This window comes from Chaetomium globosum, genomic scaffold, assembly GCF_000143365.1.
Source record: "Chaetomium globosum CBS 148.51 scaffold_7 genomic scaffold, whole genome shotgun sequence".
Lineage (NCBI taxonomy): Eukaryota > Fungi > Ascomycota > Sordariomycetes > Sordariales > Chaetomiaceae > Chaetomium > Chaetomium globosum.
Window position 1 is genome coordinate 1,647,022 of NT_165982.1, and position 13,501 is coordinate 1,660,522.

The 13,501-nt window shown below is 56.7% G+C and overlaps 5 protein-coding genes across 5 annotated transcripts in view; 1 reads left to right on the plus strand and 4 right to left on the minus strand.

Annotated features, from left to right (window-relative positions):
• Positions 1-2,941, minus strand: part of CHGG_10110 (uncharacterized protein) — a gene marked incomplete at both ends in the record, with an annotated part of 3,499 nt that extends 558 nt beyond the window's left edge. The window contains 6 exons of the mRNA XM_001228036.1: positions 58-760; positions 838-1,488; positions 1,559-1,698; positions 1,782-1,923; positions 1,977-2,693; positions 2,750-2,941. Of these exons, the coding sequence (XP_001228037.1) occupies positions 58-760; positions 838-1,488; positions 1,559-1,698; positions 1,782-1,923; positions 1,977-2,693; positions 2,750-2,941 (2,545 nt within the window). The remainder of the gene's footprint in view (positions 1-57; positions 761-837; positions 1,489-1,558; positions 1,699-1,781; positions 1,924-1,976; positions 2,694-2,749) is intronic.
• Positions 2,942-4,201: 1,260 nt separating this feature from the next.
• On the minus strand, positions 4,202-4,841 carry CHGG_10111 (uncharacterized protein; the record flags this gene model as incomplete). Its single annotated transcript, XM_001228037.1, has 2 exons — positions 4,202-4,476; positions 4,568-4,841. 2 exons carry the CDS (start codon positions 4,839-4,841, stop codon positions 4,202-4,204), a joined length of 549 nt encoding a protein of 182 aa, XP_001228038.1.
• A 1,904-nt stretch (positions 4,842-6,745) lies between these two features.
• Positions 6,746-8,571, plus strand: CHGG_10112 (uncharacterized protein; the record flags this gene model as incomplete). The annotated part of the gene is made up of 2 exons (XM_001228038.1): positions 6,746-8,318; positions 8,396-8,571. 2 exons carry the CDS (start codon positions 6,746-6,748, stop codon positions 8,569-8,571), a joined length of 1,749 nt encoding a protein of 582 aa, XP_001228039.1.
• A 203-nt stretch (positions 8,572-8,774) lies between these two features.
• Positions 8,775-10,532, minus strand: CHGG_10113 (uncharacterized protein; the record flags this gene model as incomplete). The annotated part of the gene is made up of 3 exons (XM_001228039.1): positions 8,775-9,527; positions 9,591-10,275; positions 10,348-10,532. 3 exons carry the CDS (start codon positions 10,530-10,532, stop codon positions 8,775-8,777), a joined length of 1,623 nt encoding a protein of 540 aa, XP_001228040.1.
• A 1,215-nt stretch (positions 10,533-11,747) lies between these two features.
• On the minus strand, positions 11,748-12,770 carry CHGG_10114 (uncharacterized protein; the record flags this gene model as incomplete). Its single annotated transcript, XM_001228040.1, has 1 exon — positions 11,748-12,770. One exon carries the CDS (start codon positions 12,768-12,770, stop codon positions 11,748-11,750), a length of 1,023 nt encoding a protein of 340 aa, XP_001228041.1.
• Between the last annotated feature and the right edge of the window lie 731 nt (positions 12,771-13,501).

Sequence of the window (13,501 nt, forward strand, 5' to 3'; positions counted from 1 at the left end):
CCGTTGGTTTGACCCGGGCCGGGGGGCCCCCAAAACACCAGGGCCCCAGGCAAGGACTGGCCGCAGGGTCCAGCCTCGCGCGCCTGGGTACCCCCTGGAATTGCCCATCACGCCAGCACATAGCCGTAGTCTCGGAAGAAGAGCGCGGTGCAGCGCCCCGTGAAGTCAGCGGCGCGCATCCATTCGGCGTCGAAGTCATGCGGGTGGAGGTGGAGGTCGAGGTCCGCGTCCGGCGGAGAGGTGGGCGCATCGAGCGTTGCGGGGCGAGTTGCGCTGCGTGCAGCAGGTTGTCGATGGCGCCGCCGTTGCCGAAGTTGGGGCGGTGGCGGGCGAGGGTGAGGAGGTCTTCTGCGACGCGGAGGGCGGTGGGGGTGGGGTGCAGGTTGTGGGTGGTGAGTTTGAGGTGGAGGATTTGCGTGAGTTGGGCGGAGGTATAGGGGTAGAAGCGGAAGGCTTGGGTGAGGGGGAAGCGCCGGGCGAGGCCGGGGTTGGAGGTCTCGAAGGCTTCGGCCATGGCGTCCGGGTAGCCGATCAGGATGATGGCTTCCTTGCGGGTGGTGTTGGGGTCGATCTCGGCGACGATGGTGTCAATGACGGCGGCGCGGAAGACGTCGGAGCCGTCGGTGTTGTGCATGGTTTGGGGGAAGAGCAGGTGGAAGTCGTCGATGATGAGCACGCCGCCGCGGGCTTCTTTGAAGGCTTTTTGGGTGAGTTCTTCCGAGTGGCCGATGTAGGGGCCGATAAGGTCGGACGCGCGCTTCTCGACGACCGTGTCGTTTTCGAGGAGGCCGAGCTCTTTGAGGATCTTCCCGTACAGGCGGGCGGCGGTGGTCTTACCTGTGCCGGGGGGCATCGGCGGTTGGACCACGCGCTGAGGGCCGGTTCACCCTCGAGCTCGAGGCGGAAACTGAGTGAAGCCTCAGCGAGGAGCTCGCGGACCGACTGTTTGACGTCCTCCATGCCGATCATCTTCTCCAGCTCGGCCAAGGTGGCGCTTTGGTATCCCAGCTCAGCCGCCGTGACGCCCAAGAAGTCTGATTTGATGTAATATGCTGTGGATGCCGGCGTCGGCGCTCTGCCTGCCTTCTCGGCTTCTACTCTCTTCCTGCGCCGCTCCTTGATCCCATCCACGGACTCCCGGACTGCGTTGGGGGTTCTCAGGTCCCCGTTTTTTATGGCGCGCCGGACGAACTTTTGGGCAATCGGTCCATCCCACCCACCCTCAGCCTCCCTGTGCGAGAGTTCCTTCTTGAACTCTTTTCTGACCGTTTTGAGCAGGTCGTCCTCGGTTTGCCGCACCGGGATTGTGTGCATTGAGGGGACATCGTCCGATGACTCGAGGATGTAATCCGTGGCATTTTCAGCGGAATGTGGGATGTGGAAGAGGACAACCGGAGGCCGCGGAGCGTTTGACTTTTTGAAGCGCCTAGCTAACGTGTCCTTCAACGGTGAGAAGTTTTCGGCTTCTGGGGTATCGACGATGAAGATCTAAACCAGAACCCGTAGTGTTAGAACAACCCATCTCGTTTACAACTCCGCGATCTTTGGTCAAACGTACCCCTTTATTCCCGTCTTGTGTGGCTGCTTCCCACGTATCACCCAAGTAGTCGCCCGATTTTCCACGGCCTACTAGGTCTGCTTCGACCAGGCCCAAGGACCGCAAAAGCTTGACGTAGAGGTTCAGAACCATGGTTCTGGCTGCGAGGAAGTGTCAGCCTCGAGGCAAGCAAGGAACAGGTCATTATACCAAATGGGGAGAGGAACGGAAGCTGTTCACATACTGTTCTCGCCGCCTTCCAGGAAGCAGGTGTGCAAGTTCGTCAGGTCCCAGAGCTCGTCATCACGGCCCTGTGCCCGCTGTCTTTCGTCGTATACCCACAGGAAGTGCGCCTTCACTTCCTCGAGGCCAAACTTTAGCATGAGCTCGTCGAGCGCTTCGTTGTCCTTGCCAAACTTCTTTTTCCGAAAGGATCCACTCCTTTCCGGGAGGGGGACTTGTCCTTCATCCTTCGCAGCCGTTTTGTGATGTCCGAGTCTTCGTATGGCTCCGAGTCCGTTGGAGTATCGCCCGCTTCAGAGACATCAGGGGTCTTGTTGGCCGCTACATCGCCGTCTACGTCGACCTCGCTGTCGGCTTCAGGCGCGTCGCCGGCTTCTGAGGGCTCAGGGGTTCTGTCGACCGGTGCCTCGTTGTCCGCTTTAGGGGCATCGTCAACTGTTGCGGTGTCGTCCATCACAGAGGCATTGTCATTGTCCGGTTCGTTGCCAGTTTCGGCCTCTAGGGGCTCGGGGGGTTCATCTGCTGCCGGGACATTGTCGTCCTCAACGTGGTTGACGGTGTTGTCGCTCTCCTTGCCAGGCTCTGGGCCTTCGTCAGTTTGCGCCGACGTTGAGACATAGTTATTTGGCACTGCATCGGGGATTGAATCGATATGCTCGGACGGTTTCTGGGCGTCTTTGTTCGTGGCGTTTTGAGCTGTCTCAGAATGCTCAGCATCTGTGAGAATGCTCACATCGGTCAGGTTGCCGTCGTCAGTCGACGTCTCCCCCTCGGCGACGGGCGAATGGTCTGAAGGGGGACCCAGATCTTTGGTTGGCGGCTGTTTGCTGGCCGTGTCTGGCTTCTTGTCTGTGTCAGTGTTGGAGGTCTTCGACCCCGGGGCTTTGGTATTCGTGGTCGTCTTCTGAAAGCCCTGATTCCGAGGTTTCCAAAACTGCATCGTCAGTGGATGAGCCGGGTGATGATGACTCCGACGTGCAAGGAGTCATGGACAGAATCATCGGGGTCCGGGGAGCCTGATCCGGGTTTGCTATCGTCGCCGGGGTTTTTGTGGGAGTCGTTTTTTGGTGCCTGGGTGTCTTCCGAAGGACGGTCCGCGGTGACGTCCTGCGGTTGGTTAGGGGTTTCCTGGCGAGTTGAGTCGTCTTCTGGAGTCGTCATTGTGCTGATTGTCTGGGGTTTTGATTGGAATGGGCTGGAAGAGTGGTATGATACTGGGATGGTTCGAGGTAAAGAGACAGCTTGAATGTGCGGTTGATGAAACAGAGGAGGAAAATAATTCCACTTCCAGGCCTATTTATAACATCCACAGCATGGGAACCGGAAGCTAACGGAATCAGTCGGCTCCCTCTCCGTCGTCAATCATGATCCCACCAAAAACTCAACCCAGAGTGATTCTTGACAGAACATGGCTCTTGTGTCCTGTCGGTGCCCTAAAAACACTCTGTGTTGGTTGAGAACATGCATCATGATTGCATCAATAATATCGTGATGCATGTTCTTCGCTAGCACGAATTCAGCAGTGATTGGACTTGGATTCTCGGAGTGGTTAATTGGTGTGAATGGTTCGAGTGGTGGTTGGGGGCCAACGATCCAAGTCTTGGTTGGTACCTAGGAATTCGGGAGAAAAAGGGAGCGGCCGCTGATCGGCGTCAATCCACATGCCGTTCACAAGGCTGCAACGGCGGTAAACACGCTGAGGGTCCACGGCTGCATGGCTGCATGTCTGTCTGGTTCGTGAACATTTTGAGTGGGTTTGTCCAACATGACTAACATGACAAACAAAAGTGAAGCTGGAAGCTGGTCAGGCAGCATCCCCAATTTTCCCAATTCCCACACAAATAACTTGCCCATGCGTGTATGGCTTCCCCGGGCTCTGGCCGTGAAGTGGGGTTGGTGAGGCATCCTCTGTCGCAGTTGGCTTGTTGGTTCTCATCACCCCCAGTTTTGGACTTGGGGACGGACGCATCTGCGGGAAGGTGAAAAAAGTGGTGTGTTGATTTTCATGCTGAGGAATGCTCTGGCCGGGCGACCAAGGCGCTCTAGCCGCCTCCTACCTGGCCAGCTCAACCCGCCGCCCTCCTTAACATGCCCCTCCCTTCTCCCAGTACACTCTCTTACGGAAACAGAAGAATGAGGGAAAAAAGCGAAAAGATGTATTTCATTTCCCTATTAAACACTCACTCACCTTAGATACCCTGCTCCAAAATCCCGAGCGTTCCAATTTCACCAACCACACCTGGGATCACCCATCTCTTGGTGCCCGAATCATAATTTGATTTCTGAGATCAGTTCCAGTTTAGCGCGCCCATAGCGCGAGGGCATTGGCGCTAAACCAAGAAACCGGCGAGAATGCCACCAAGGACGCCTCCAATACGGGCTTCTATATGGCCGCCGGCCGCACCGGTGGAGATGCTGGAACTAGCCTCCGTCGTTGTCGGCGCCGTGGTGGCCTCCGGAGCGGTGGTCTCCGGGGGCGGTGGTAGTTTCCTCGGAGGAGGCAGTACCCTCGACCGTCGCCCGGGGTGTGACCGTGGGCCAGGGATAGTCGATCGTGGTGGAAGTAATGGTCTGAGTGGAGCCATCAACAACCGTCGTCGACGTCCTGACCACCTCAAACACCCGCTGCGTCTGCGTCAAGATGCACTGTGAGACGTTGTCGGGGTCGCAGCCATAGGCGTTATAGCAGCAGTTGCCTGCGGTACCATGTTAGTCTCATAGTCTACCCAAGCTGTTCTTCTTAAAAAGGAGGCCTAGCTCGAGGGAAGAGAAGAGTAAGGTTCGTACCGCCGAGTGACTGGGGGCAGAGGTGGTGAGCGGGGACGCCCGGGCACGCCGTTGTGGTCGGCCGAGCAGACATGGTCGAGGTCCCGGTGTACGAACACTCGGTGGCGAAACATTCCCAGCCTGTGGGACAGCATCCGTAATCGGTCCGTGTTCCGTCAAGACACGACGAGTAGCCCTGCAAGCCACACGCCGACTGCGCTTGGGCGGCGGGGATTAACGACAGCAGGGCGACGAGCGCCACACCGTACGCATGTCCGGGGTTCTGAGGTGACATGATTGATTTCAAGGTTGAGTATCCTTGCTTGATGGAAAGGGAGGTTAAAAAGTATCGAAACTTTTGGGGAATCATCAGCTTACATATACTACAGCCTACACGCGGACCTCGGATGAAACCTAAATTGGCAAGATATGCCTCACATTCTGGTCAAAGGGGGCTTAGACAGTAGTTCAAGATGTTTTCACTGAGTAGGTATTTAACCCATTGCGTATGTTGTGCAGGCTCTTTGCCGAGCTAGGCTGTGCCAAAACCTCGGTACCTCTACCAATTAAAAGTCTTGTTGTGGTGGTGTTGAGCCACGACAAAAGGCTTGCAGGAAGTTGGGGGCGACGTTGGCTTGGTAACAATGGTAGGTTACCTTTGCAGAGTCGAAAGCTCGTCGATTAACAGATCCTGACTGGGGTTAAACATTCCTTCAGGGGCTATGTTCCTTGCCAAGAAGAGCACACGGTCTCTGCACCGTCATCTGGCCCGAGTGCATTGGGCGTCGTCTCCCGGATCATGAACATCCGCACAGAGCTGGCAGCTTGGACGGGCAGTGCTATTCACCCACGATAATGTCGCCGGGCGGAGTCTATCAGATGTCCATCTCACTCTTCTTCACGGCGACGGCGTGGAAGACATCAGTCGGCAGTCCTCAAAATCTCCTCTTGGCGTCGTCTGCCGCCTATTCCTTGTAGAGCTTCATATCACCAGGACACGCTGCCTTGTCACTTCAATGTTGCCCCAAGCCATCGGAGGCCTCAATGGATATAAACGAAGTACTTTAGGGTGGGCGATAGCTTCTGTTGGATTTGGAAGGCGGTTAGGAGGGGCAATTCAGGGGTAACTAATTAGTGGCTGGGCATGAGTATTTTCAGGATCAGGGCGAGGCCCGCGGCAGTGGGAACAAGACAGAGACAGAGATACAGAAATCATCATCAATGGACTGGTTGCCCCTCTTTCGTCACCTTTTGGCACCCAATCACCTTGGTACAGTTAATTCGCAGCTGTTGGCTTTCCAACAGCTTCGGTCCCGGTCGAATGTTACAAAGAGGGTGGCGATGCAATTGGGAAACTCTGGTTGGACAGGACTGAATTCAGGCATGGCTGCATTTTTAAACACTCGACCCTCTCCCGGGAGTCCCAGCATGTCCTGAAGAGCGTGTGTTGTCGTCGTGGTCGTCGTCGTTCTCACATGCTGTCTATTTCCGGAATATGCCCGCTGCCTCTTGTCAAACTGTTGACATTAATCAGGGGGTGGTATCGCGGGTTGAATGTTCAATCACATTGTTAACACCTAAGTACCTATTGTTTGTTCATTGGCCAAGTCCCTTGAGTGCCGTTTTCTTCCCAGCGGCCTTCCATGGCGTAATGGACCAGCAGGAATAACTTAGCTACCTACCTCGGGTAGCCCCTTGGCTTTCCCGTTTTTTTCTCATTTTTCTCCTGCTTTTGCTTGTTGAGTTCTCTTGTTCAAGAGGTAGAAAGGGGATAGCATCCCTACCCCCTTTCCATCCGAAAGTTAGTGTACATACACACTAACGATGGGGAGCGGGAGGCGCAATGAAGAGAACAACGCTCCAACTGAAGGGCATCCTTCACCCCTTTTCAGTCCGAAGCAGAGAAAGAAGATTCGGTTGACAGCACAAGGTGTAGTTAATTGCGATAGCACTCTTGCGACACCTCACTTCTTAAAGAGGCTGGTTCGTATTATCAGCGAAGGATTTAGCCGTTAGGTAGTAGCGTTATGTACGGATCTGATTAGTAGCGAAGCAAGCCAGGGTGTGAGATCCCCGCAGTCCTTTAGGATCTAATTCCCGGGCATCCGGGTTCTCTTAAAATCTAAAGCCTATTAACCATGAAGTCGGAAAGCTCATAAGAGATCAGAAACCCATATGTTCGTCAGAATAGAAACTCCAATGCTCCTCTCCTACCTAACCCTACTACCGGGGGTGTTGGCAGGTTGCCAAACCGCCCCTGTAGCAACCACCCTCAACGGCACCTACACAGGCCGCTACCTCGCCGAATTCGCCCAGGACCTCTTCCTAGGTATCCCCTTTGCCCAAGCCGGGCGGTTAGAAAACCCAACCCCCCTCAATGAGTCATGGGAAGGCACGCGCTCGGCCGAGTGGTACGGCAACATCTGCCCGGTCCCGGCGTCGGAGCGTAGCGTGCGCAACGCCAACGTGACGGGGAAGTCAGACGACTGTCTCAACCTCAACATCATCCGCCCCTCGCGGGCCTCCCTCAAGAACAAGGATCAAAAGCTGCCCGTGGCGGTGTGGCTGTACGGGGGTGCTTTCACCGACGGCTTCGGCGCCGACCTCAACTCCAACTACTCGTGGGTAGTGCAGGCGAGCGTGGCAAAGGACATGCCCATCATGGCCGTGACGCTCAACTACCGCGTCGGCTTCTTCGGTTTCCCTGGGGGCGAGGAGATCGCCGCCGCCGGGCTAACCAACCTCGGCCTGAAAGACCAGCGGCAGGCGCTGCGGTGGGTGCGCGAGAACATTGCTGCGTTCGGCGGGGACCCGGACAAGATCACCGTCTGGGGCCAATCCGCCGGCGGCAACTCCATCATATACCAGCTGCTGGCATACAACGGCCAGGCCCACGACAACCTCTTCCGCGCCGCCATCATGAGCAGCGGCTCCATCGGCATCGGCAACACCCTCCGCCCCGACCGCGAGGACGCCATCCAAGGCTACCGCCGCATCCTCAACGAAACCGGCTGTTTCAACGCCACCGACACCATCGCCTGCCTGCGCGAAGCCCCCCTCGACGTCGTCTACAACGCAGCGGCCTCCACCCCCACCCAACCAACCTGGTGGCCTACCATCGACGGCGAGTTCCTCACGCACCCTCCCTCCCTCCAACTCGCCGCGGGCAACTTCCCCCACAACATCACCCTACTCCTCGGCACCAACGACGACGAAGGCTTCGCGCTCTCCAACCTCCTCGGCGCAGCCACCGAAACCGAGCCCGAACTGCTCACCCTCCTCCAAACCATCTTCCCGCACGCCCACCCCACCACCCTCACCACCCTCCTGACCACCTACCCCTCCACCGCCCCCGCCCCCCCCTACGCCCTCCCGCTCACCTCCACCCCCGAGTTCTGCGCCGCCGTCCACGCCACCAACTCCCCCTGCGGCGCGCAATACCGCCGGCTGTCCTCCATCCTCGGCGACTTCGCACTGATCCACGGCCGGCGGGACGTGGCCACCGCATGGGCGGCCGCCGGCCAGACGGCGTACACGTGGCGGTTCAGCACGTGGCCGACGTCGTTTCCGATCGACACGGCGCTGGAGAGCCGGCCGGGGTTCGCGGGCCACGGGGCGGAGTACGCGTATTTTTTTCGGTTTCCGAGGGAGTATGAGCTGTATGGGAATAACCCGCGCGTGGCGGAGGGGGAGGCGCATCGGCGGCTGATGGAGCTGGTGTCGACAAGGGTGATTGCGTTTGTGTATGGGGGGGATCCGAATTTGGTGGACGGTGAGTTGAGAGGTGTTTCTTTTTTGGGTTGGGGATGGGTTTTAAGGTGAACATAGGGGCTGACAATGCTGTGATAGATCCCGACGTACCGGCTTGGCCAAAGTATACGGTCGAAAACCCGTCCAACTTGGTTCTGAACGCCACCGCGGTCCCTGATAAGTTGAATGTCCATGTCGAGCCCGACACTTGGCGTCAGGAAGGTATGGCTTTGTGGGCCAAGTATCCCCTTGAACTGGATATCTTCATTGGTTGATCGACGAGGGCTGGGATCAAGTAGACCTGAGTGGCACAGTCCCGGCCTGAAACGGGGACCTTGATACCGACTCTCTGCGCAAGCGGGAAGAAAAGTGCATTGTAATTACGAAAATATAACAGAAATGAGCCGTTGCCAAACGCCGTGTGGAGGATCTCTACCTCAAAACAGATGCAGCCAACCGGTCTATGCCAGAAATGCCCCTAATGCAATCCGCTGACGCCCGTCACCGCCATGTACTTTTGGCACTCAATCAAATGCTTAACCTGCTCCCCAACCTCGCCCAAACGCCCCAAAACCTTGCTGTTCCCATCAACAAACCCTAGAAGGGTGTACGGAATGTTGGTGCTCTCACAAAACTCCCTCACCAGCACCTGCAGCCTGCGCAGGTTGTGCCGAGGGACCCGGGGAAACAAATGGTGTACGGCCTGAAACTGCAGGCCGCCGTGAATGAAGTCCAACCACGCCGGGCAGTCGACGTCCATGGTAGTGCGCAACTGGCGTTGGGCAAACGACTCGGATTCGCCGACATCGGCGGTCGACATGCCCCAGTGGGACAGGGTAATCTGCACATGCAGCGGCATGGTGATGATGTGGGAGATGAGCACGTAGACGACGCGCATGGTCCAGGTCGGCAAGGTGCACCAGAGCAACAGGTAGCCGAAGATGTACCAGTAGCATGACATCATGGCGATCTCGGCCGGGCGAATCCACCACGCCTTGCTGCTCCCGAGCGAGGCCGACTTGGCCGAGAGCACATGTAGCCACGAAAGAAGGTAGAGGTTGAAGCGGGCGATACCCATCACAGGGTAATACGTGTACTTCTGGTAAGGCACCATGAAGTCCGCGACAGCGTCCCAGGCGAAAGTGAAGTCGTAGTAGCTGGAGCGGATGCCACGGAAAAAGGAAGGAGAGGTAGCGAATAGGGGCACGTTTTGGATGTCGGGGTCGTGTTCCTGTTTGGGCGGTTAACGATTATTTCCGGAGCAGGGCCCCCATGCTTGAAGATAGGTACTCACAGGGTGGTTGGTAACGAGATGGTGGACGTTGTGGCTGCTCTTCCACCAGCCGATGGACAAGCCGCAGCAGAAGTCGGCGACGAACATGGCGATCAGGCTGTCGACCTCGAACTTGCCGGTGATGGCGCCGTGCGCGGCGTCGTGGGCGGTGAACATGATCTGGTGCCAGAACAGCCCCAGGAAGAAGGCTGACGTCACGTACCAGCCGTAACGCAGGGCGACTATGGAGGCCGTGAAGAGGATCGTGTAGCGGGCCATCTCCTTGCCGTAGGCGATGTAAGGGCAATTGTAGAAACCCTCATCATGGACTCTCTGGTGCAGCGCTCTGTACTTCCGGGCGATACCTTCTTGTACCTCGGGGTCCAGTGACGGATAGTCGGTCAGGTCCTGCTTGATCTCTTGCTTCTCGACCCAGTCCGTGTAAGCAGCGGCATCCCCCGCAAAGACCTTCTTGCCGGCAGACGCAGGGTCATCGGAAACCCGCCAAACGTATTGAGGCTCCTGCACCGAGTCGACCGAGTCTACGTTCGAGGTGTCGGGTGTCGCAGTCGCAGAGGGTGGGGTCGTGGCCTCTTTTTGGTAAAGGCCACCCCGGATCGGCGGCGTCTTGTTGGTCCAGATTCCAGGTGGTTTCCGGCCTATCCGAAAAGCCTTCATGGTCTTCCACGTGGCTGGGATATGGTACCTGCATGAATATGATTATGTCAGAAGCTTAAAACTTAATTGTTAACTATCGAGTTTAAAACAGCTGACTTACGCCTTGATCTCGTCCGTCGCATCTTTCCCGACCATGTGCAGGATTGCCAGGCGACCGCCAGGATGCTTCTCGAGCCATGAGTCCAACTTGAGGACAAAGTCTTCGAAAATGACAATCACATGTCCGTCTGCAATCAAACCCTCGACCGCTGCGGCGGTTAATACTTGGTCGCGCTTCATAGTCATGATGGCGCGTGGAAGGGAAGGTGGTCGGCCGCGGAGAATGTGGTACGCAGGTGTAACAGGAAAGAGGGACGGCCGAACAAGAAGGGGGAGGGAGCGAGACGGGGTCGGGACATGAAGAATCATCCAACGGCAGGACCAACAAGCAAGCAAGTGGGCCAACAAAAGGGAGTGACCGAGGACGAAGCAGGTAGGTACCCCCGAGACCAAGCAGGACCAAGGAGGACCAAGCAAAGACCAAGCCCAGGAAGGGACATTTCGTGTGCCGCCAGCATCGTTAGCGGGGTTTTTTTGCCAACCGACAGCTGCGATGGAAACGAGCCCACAACGGCCAACAAAGGGGTTGGAAGGGGAGAATCCATCAGCCCATCTCCTCCTTTTGCGCCAAGCGACGAGATGCCAATCTCTCGGTGGACTTGGCCATTGACTTGGCGCAGACGCGTGCGAGCAGGATTGCGGCCGACGGAAAGTGGGAGCAGCCTGAAATGCTGAAATGCGAGCTTGTGCGCATTCGTACTGGTCGTACAACGGCTCTGAACGAGTGAACACGCACAAGAAGGTCGGGCGGAGTGTTGGCAAGCGTGGTGGCGTTGTGGAACGAATTCTATCCCAACCAAAACGGCCAAATCACATTGGCCCAGAAGCATAAACTTTCCACCTTTCCCACGCCCCATACCGCTTTCCAGAACGAGCGGGCGGGTTATACGTGTAAAACAGGGGAATGAAACCTTCTCCACGAAGAAACCCTGCAGATCTTGGGGGCTGAGTCCCAATTTGGGGACGCGGCCCAATTTTCCATTAGCGTGGGGCACGTGCGGAGCCAACCAACCGTGTTTCTTCCCACGCTCGGTGCGGAAGGTTCCATGCAAGCGGGGAGCAAAACTCAGGGTCCGGCGCCGAGGCCTGGGTTTTGGGTCTTGGTCCCTGCAGGCCCTGATGGATTTCCAGCCAATCTCTGCCGCATCAAGTGGTGAGTTGCCGCACAAAATCAAGATCAGTCCGAGAGTGGTGGAGCGAATTGCGAGCGGTGAGGGTGGGAAGTTGGGAGTTGTTATTGAAACAGGGGCTCACGCAGAGCAGACCCCATGAATGACGTTTTTATTCGAGCAGCTTTTTCCACCGTTGCTGTCTCAACTTGCAACATGCAACATGCAATCAAGCATACAATGCGAGACAAGTAACGACTCGGACCAGACATGCGCTCTTTCTTGCGTGTGCCTACTTCGTAACTCTATCTCCCGCGCCAGCCACACCGTCAGGTTCATCTCGTCCCTCCCCACGTGCACCTCCTTCCGCAGTTCCACTCCCACCTCCTGGACGCCGCCACTCGAATACGTCCACATCCAACCTTGGCGCCGCATCTTCGTCGGACCCAATCCCCTGTCCCCCGCTGCCCTTGTTTCCTCCGATGCTGTGGTCGTTCCCGTTCCCGCTTACGCCCCGTATTTCGTCAAGTCTCGCCCGGATTTCAGCGATGGTCCTCTGCTGGTTCTCTCGACGTTCTCGGGTTTGGTTAATTCTCTCGTGGGCTTCAGCGAGAGCCACCTTCCGTTGCCGCTCCACGCGCCAGTCTTCCCATTTAAACCACAGTCGAAGCCCCAAAAAAATCAATATAGCCCCACCTATGCCCGAACAGAACGAAACCGCGTACAAAGCCCCTCCTTTCAGCCCGCCTCCTCCTGCGCCCTCCGGCAGCGGCGATGGTGTTTCGGTACTAGTTGCGGTCGAGCTGGGCGGGGAGGTCGGGGACGTTGCCGAGGGTGTCGATGACGTGGGGGGATCTGTGTCCACCCCGAAGGTCTGTGGTCCTTTGCTCCGCTCGTCTCTGAGAACGCGAAACGACGCGCTGCTCTTGCTGATGGTGCCGTCTGGGCCCGCTCGGAGGTCGAACCAGCAGCGCTCGTCGGATACGAAGTTGAGGAGTATTGATATACTGTCGCTGGGCCCCGGCACTGTTTGCCAGTGGACTGGCGCGTCGTTAGCATGCTGCCTCCCGTTGGGGTTGGCGGGATTCTGGGGCGACTCACTCAACGTTGCGTGGTCTGGGTCGCAGAAGGTAGACAATTCTGCCGTGTCGTGAAATACGGTGTAGTTCACTATCACCGTGTCCATTCTATGGAAAGTGTACTTGGACCCATCCGGTGGGTACATGAATACGGGTTCCTGCGCCGTGTCCTGGCACGCGACACCCGCCACGAGAAGGGCGGCTGCCAGGAGAGATGTTTGCATGCTCATGACCATGGTCGTCGAGCTCGGATGTTCGCTTGGAGATGCTGGTGCAGAAGCCCCTTTCCAACGGCCGGAGTGAAACTCATTTTTAAACTTAACGCGGCGAGAGGTTTGTGACACATTTTGACTATTTTGAGGAAGAAGGCTCCAACGAGATGGGAGGGCATCGACCGAACGACTGTCGTCGGCGCAAAAACAGGCCGAACTGACTGAAACGAGGCAGAGGATCCCCGCGCGCAAGGCGACCTTGTGTGGCTGATCCTCCCTCCCTGAACCCACGTGCATCAGCGCTCAAAGTTTGTGGCACGAGCCCCATGGGGCCGCCAAAATGGGAACGGGCTGTGGCTCGCAGAGCCAACCATTTTAGGGGTTTCAAGCCACGGCGGTGTGTTCTTGCCGAGCCTCTGGCCAAAAATAAAAGAGTCAAAGAGGAGCATGAAAGAAGTAAAGAAAGCCGAAGCCAAATAGAAAAAGAGAAGAAAAAAAAGAAGCAAGAACGAAGAAAGAAATGTAAAGAAAATGGAGTAAAATATATTAAATAAAAGAAAGTAACTAGTTAGGTTAAAGAAAAGATAAGTTAACTAAGTTTCTCTTTCGTTCCTCTAATCGAACGTCTTGACGGCACCTTGCGCTTGGAGTTCGGTGTTTCTGGCCAGCGACCGAGGCACAGCCACTCACCTATAAAACTCGGGCAGCCTCTTGAGCAGTTTGAGTCACTGAACGAGGTTCTGGCGTAGCAGCCC